This window comes from Aulonocara stuartgranti (genome assembly GCF_965226115.1).
Source record: "Aulonocara stuartgranti genome assembly, chromosome: 15".
Classification (NCBI taxonomy): domain Eukaryota; kingdom Metazoa; phylum Chordata; class Actinopteri; order Cichliformes; family Cichlidae; genus Aulonocara; species Aulonocara stuartgranti.
In genome coordinates this window covers 7,283,654-7,289,994 of record NC_138951.1, presented here as the reverse complement: position 1 = coordinate 7,289,994, position 6,341 = coordinate 7,283,654, and the positions used below count along the sequence as shown (strand labels likewise).

The window sequence follows — 6,341 nt, the reverse complement described above, 5'->3', positions numbered from 1 at the left end:
ATTTTCGGCCCCGATTTGCCCTCTCCTCCTCCCCCTCCCCTCCTCCCTATTATTTGTCCCGTCGGCCGAGAGCGCGGCCCCAATGAGCCCTTTGGAACGGAACGAAAAGAAGGAGCGAATTGCAGCTGTGACGTGGGCGTTGTTGTTCCATTCACTGCGTTCGCCATGGTAACGGGGCAGAAGCTGGAAGCACGCAGCCCCTCTCTCTGGACAGCGTCCTGGGGGCAGAGAGGCAGCTGGAAGTTTCTCGTCACGATCGCTGCTTTGTTTTCGTGGCGCAAAATAACCTCCAGATATCCAACTTCACGCGCGTGGAATCAGACGTGGTCGGAATGTTTGGTAATTTTAAACATTTTGCTCTCTGAAAGTTGCGTTTAAAAATACTATTAAAACGGGAGTGATGGCTATCCTACAATAAATAATATGTAAAGTCTTCATCTCGTGTGTAACTTTTACGCAGCGTTTTGACGCACAAATCCAACACTTGTGACCCAGTGACCCAGATCAAGGTTATAAAAGTACTTTAAAACAAAGACAGAAACGTCAGACACCCCCCCCCCCCCCTTTTTTTTTTTTCTTTTAGTACAACCCAGGTTCTTCTGCCTATTCTGTGTTTACACTGCCTGATTTCTCCCTCCACTTTGTAGTTCTCTAGCATCCTGCAGGACTGCCTGTATTGTTGGGCAGAGTGATTGGGGTTTCTGTACAATCTCCCGTGACCAATGAGCGGGGTGCTGTCAGGGGTAACCACATCTGTCAACCGTTCTTGGCCAATAAAGAGCGGAGCGAGGCGGACCACAGGTGCGCGCCTCTGCGTCCCCTTGGCACAGCGCCCGGGAGATGCTGGAGAGAGACGCCTAGCTGCCCCGTGGCGCAAAAGAGTTACTGTCAAAGGCAGCCTCCTTTTAACTCCAGCTATCACTCTGGCTCCGATAGTTATGGCGACCGCAACGTCCAACCACTACAGCGTCCTCAGTACCCCCAGCAGCGCGCCGCCGCCGCACTCGGAGTCCGGGAGCATGCAGCAGGCGGCAGCGTACAGGGACGCGCACACCCTGCTCCAGAACGACTATAGCACGTTACCGGGCGCTGGGCATCCGCTCAGCCACGCGCACCAGTGGATAACGGCGCTGTCTCACGGTGACAGCGGGGCACCCTGGCCGTCTAGTCCCCTCGGAGAACAGGACGTGAAACCCGTATTGCATGACAGTGACCGAGAGGAGCTGCAGAACTCCAGCAGTCTGCAGCAGCAGCAGCAGCAACAGCAGCAGCAGCAACAGCGACACCCTCACCTAGCGCACCAGCAGGCGCATCACGACGCCAGAGCATGGCGAACCAGCACAGCCACAACGCACATCTCCGGTATGGCGACATCTGAGGGCCAGAGCCTGGTGTACTCTCAGTCCGGCTTCGGTCTGATGCCGGGGGGAGAGCAAGGGGGGATGCACCACCACCCTCTGCGCGAAGAGGACCACCACAGCCACAGTCCGCACCTCAGTGAACACGGAGGCGGCCCCGGGGCCCACCAGCAGTCTCTCACACACCATCACCAGCACGGGGGCCATCAGGATCAGTCTGACGAGGACACGCCGACCTCTGACGAGTTGGAGCAGTTTGCCAAGCAGTTCAAACAGCGGCGAATCAAGCTTGGCTTCACCCAGGCGGACGTGGGACTGGCTCTCGGGACACTGTACGGGAACGTTTTTTCTCAGACGACCATTTGCAGGTTCGAGGCGCTTCAGCTCAGCTTCAAAAACATGTGCAAACTAAAACCGTTGTTGAACAAGTGGCTGGAGGAGGCGGACTCCACCTCGGGGAGCCCCACCAGCTTGGATAAAATCGCGGCACAGGGACGGAAAAGGAAAAAGAGAACCTCCATTGAGGTGGGCGTCAAAGGGGCTCTGGAGAGCCATTTTCTCAAATGTCCAAAACCGGGAGCAGCGGAGATCAACTCCCTAGCGGACAGCCTGCAGCTGGAGAAGGAGGTGGTGAGGGTTTGGTTTTGTAACCGGCGGCAAAAGGAGAAGAGGATGACGCCCGCTGGGGGACAGATACCTGGAGGAGAGGACATGTACGGGGACACCCCTCCTCGCCACGGAGGACAAACTCCCGTGCAGTGACCTCAGTTCTCAATCCCGAGTAAAAACATGGACCCCTTAAAGGAGGTATAACGCCTCCTTATTTCTTTTATTCTCTGTGCTGGACCGCTCGGAACTGGACCTCAGCCAGTTTAGATGTTGGACCCAAGGACAGACACAGTGGGGACACGCAGTGGCACGCGAGCGCTAAAAATACTCATAGCAGAGCCGTATGGAGAGGTTTCATGCCGCAGAACTGCCAAACGTATCGGGGTGGTGTGTGCTAACCAGAAAAAAAAGAATAAGAAAAAAACAGCGACATTTTCTTTATGCCAGACCCAGGCGCCAGTGTGCCATCATCAAATATGTTATTTAAAAAAATAGAAGAAGAAGAGATGAAAAAAAGGCAGAGTGTGACACGGACGAGACGTGTCCGCGGGGAGAAAAAACATAAAAACTCGCTTCGGGCATGATGATTTAGTCGCAGTGAGTGTGGGTAAATAAACGCCATCTTTCCATCATAACAAAAGCAACAGGGGTTCTTCGCGGCTTGTGGCAAGAGAGGGCTGAAATGGCAGACACCTGCTGTACAATGTTTAAAATTTTAAGCCAATACCAGCCAGATAATTTATTATTATTATTATTATTATTATTATTATTATTATTATTATTATTATTATTATTATTGTAAAATTGTAGGTATTCGTCTAAATTTATTGTGACGACCTGAACTTATTCACAATAAAAATACAGTATTGCTTTAATATAATAAAATGTGAAAGTATTTACATTTTTACATTCCTAATTTATCAGCAAATAATAATAATAAAATAAATAAATAATAATAATAATACAATTGAGACTGAGTATTGGTGGACTTCAAGGCTTTTCCTTTTGTGCAGAAATTTCTGTGCGCCTGTTTACAGTGTGTTTTTGCTGTTTGTTATTTCTGTACTTTTCCAAAATGCTGTGACGAGAAAGACCGAGACTGTCCGGCTGGAACACTCTGAACAATCCAGCCCATTTTGCCTTCTTTTCCTGAGAAGAAGAAAAAAACTGAATATATCCTGGTACCAGCTCTGGCCACAGTGGCTATACTTCTACTACTACTACTGTATGACTCATTCATTCACGGAGAAGGCGATCTGTGGGATGTATCTTCATTCGTTTTTGTATTGCTTCGTTCGTTCGTTCGTTCGGTTGTTTGTATGTTCAGTTTCTTTTCTGTCAGTCTGTGCCAAAGCACAAACACAGACACGTGTTCTTGTGCCACTGAAATCCTGTGATTGATAACCTGATCTGATAGTAGGAGTGTATGTGGGAGGAAAAACCCACTAAAAGGTTCTTTTACCAAATTATGAAGAATAAATATACATATATATATAAAACAGAAAAAAAGAAAGAAAGAAAGTGGAAACTCAAATAAAGCTGAGGAATACTGATGACTGGAGAGGAACATTTTTAATAGACCAAAGCTTGTTAATGTGAGACAGTGTACAAAAAAAATAACAAACCTGAATGTATAAGTCTTACCTAACAACATCAAAGTAGGTCTATAACCTCCCTTTTCATCGCCAATCATAAAAAATAACCATAGCAATATTTTTATGTAACGTTTTGCAATACGCACATGGCATTTTTTATTTATGGGTAGGTATTACATAACAATTCGCCCTCGATTAAAATAAGGCCCCATATTTGTGAAATTTAAAAAAAAATACTGTAATCACACCCTGTTTAATCTTCAGCTGAATTTGAGTTTCTGATGGGTGGAGGGGAAAAAAGAGGCAAACCAAAACAAAATAGCAGTGACCTGAAATCTGTGATCAAACGAAGAGGAAAAAGAAATCAACGATTGCACAATTTCTAAATGCTTTTTGTCATTAAAGCGTATTTGTTTTCTAAAACTCTGCAGTCCTGCACGTTCATTGGGCTTCAGGGTGGAAGAAAGAAGGGGAAAAAGTCGCATTTAACTGTATTTTTTATTGTGTGCGGACTCGCATTAAAATTGGGGATTTTATCAGTTCGTCTCGGTTGTTTAAAATGTTTCACCTGCTTCGCTGAAGTGTTTGCTACCGCTGATGTGCTCTGATACTGCTGTGTGATGGATGTTACAGAAGATGCTCAGCAAGTGACTTCAAATTATTATTATTAGGATAAATGCGAAATGTGATCGACAAGCACGGCGAGATAAATTTCTGACCATCGAAGCAAAATTTAAAAAAATGTTATTAGGCAATGAATAAATAAATAAAAAGCAGGCCTGTCTGTAAAGGATGTGAAATGAAGGTATATAGGCCTCACTGCAGGTGAGGTACAGAAGCTGATGTAACAATAGTGTTATTATGTATAACTGGGCCTGCTGCCATCAGCATGCACACTAAAAATAACCATAAACCTGTCCTATTTATCATTTTCATGTACGATGAAGTAATATACAAATAGTTTAAATGGGAAACGTGTGCAAATAAATTAACACTGAAATGTTGTGCAAAAAAAGGAAAAAGAACATATCGACAGGGTTTTTCAAATAGAGATTAAAAGGTTGTGGCTTCAGTCTAAATTACAAAAAAAATGAAGCTTAAACTGTTGTTTCAGAACCTGTGCGAGCCTTCACCAGCTGGAAATGCATTTAACAGTACATCTCTGCACTGGGTTTGTTCACCTCGTGTCTGTACTGTATGTTTTATTACACCTTGGCCTGATCGGTGGTCAAATCGGAAAGTGTCCTGACGCCACCTGGTGGTTTAAAGGAAGCCTCAAGAGCCTTAAGTTGAATGTAAGGTGGTCGATTTTTGAACGGTGAATGCCGATGTTCAAAATTATTATTTTTTACAGGCCAGTGTGTCCATTATTCCATAATCATCGATTTTCATGAATAATCATTAGGCAATTAGTTATGTGTTGAGGTTACAGAACAAGAGAAGACACACAAGCTTAAAAATGGCATTAAATTTAAAAAAGTAGGTAAAAAGTGAAGAACACATACAGATTTTGAATTTTACTCATTTTTGAGTGAAATTATTATTATTATTATTATTGTTATTATAATTCCTTCTTTACTATAAAGATTCACAATTTTCCCCTAATTTTTAGATCCAGTTATTATGTTATTTTTCTAGATTCCTGCATTTCTCCACCACAATCTTGATCAAACATACTCTAAAAAAAAAGGTTTATTGTAGTATCAATTAAAGGGGAGATGGAGGCAAAGTTTATTTACCTGTGTTAAATTTCTAGGTGAATGGTGGTTAAAAACATTCTGACACTTTGCATTTTGAGAATGTGGAACTGGGATATCTTTATTTAAACAAACTGACAATGCACATTTTTGTAATTTCGAATATTCAATAATAGGTCAAGTTAAAGTAAATGAAAAAATATGTAGATATATAATTTGCTATCAACCTTAAAATAACAAGGAATCTGTCTAACTGTGCACCTGTATTTTATTTTACTATCATTTGATATACACAAGCTTTTATTTTGACACCACTTGAAACTGGTGTGTGCAGTTGAGGGGCAACAAAAGAGAGTGCCTGAAAGAGAAAGAAAGAGATAAGCGTGAATATTTGTGTGTGTGTGTGTGTGTGTGTGTGTGTGTGTGTGTGTGTGTGTGTGTGTGTGTGTGTGTGTGTGTGTGTGTGTAAACCTGGTTTGAACCCAGCTCTCTGGAGGACCCCGTTGCCTGGATTCCGTCCTATCAGCAAGCGACCATCTGCCCTCCTCCCGGCCCTCACGCTCCTACAGGCATCCTCTGCATTTTTCATATTTTTACACACACACACACACACACACACACACACACACACACACACACACACACACACACACACACACACACACACACATTCAGACACGCTTAGTTCTCACTACACACATTGTCTCACCTCACATATCATGCATTCAGCCACGTGTTAGACACACACACACAGCTGCTCCCTCTGACACTGTATGCCATCTTTGACTCACCAGAGATGATTTATACTCTGGTGTCATTGTCAGTCCTGAATTGTCTCCCCTATCTTGTGTGGAAGCGATCTCCCAGGGATTTTCCACAATGGTCTCAGAAACGCAACCAGCCAAAGCTATCAAATATCATTCATCTGTTCTCGAGCTGTTTGTCTCTTCCCCTTTTCAAGCCCGCTTCGCACCCAAACCCACGCTCCGTCTCTACATTGGTGCTCCCGCAACTTGCCTTTTCTCTTTCTATACCCTGCTTTTTCCTCTCTGTTTCCCTTAGAGCCCAAAGAAAAGGGCAGA

At 44.0% G+C, this 6,341-nt stretch overlaps 1 protein-coding gene across 1 annotated transcript; it reads left to right on the top strand.

Annotated features, from left to right (window-relative positions):
- Nucleotides 1-722: 722 nt before the first annotated feature.
- On the top strand, nucleotides 723-2,801 carry pou3f2a (POU class 3 homeobox 2a; the record flags this gene model as incomplete). The annotated part of the gene is made up of 1 exon (XM_082504512.1): nucleotides 723-2,801. One exon carries the CDS (start codon nucleotides 723-725, stop codon nucleotides 2,118-2,120), a length of 1,398 nt encoding a protein of 465 aa, XP_082360638.1. The 3' UTR covers nucleotides 2,121-2,801.
- Between the last annotated feature and the right edge of the window lie 3,540 nt (nucleotides 2,802-6,341).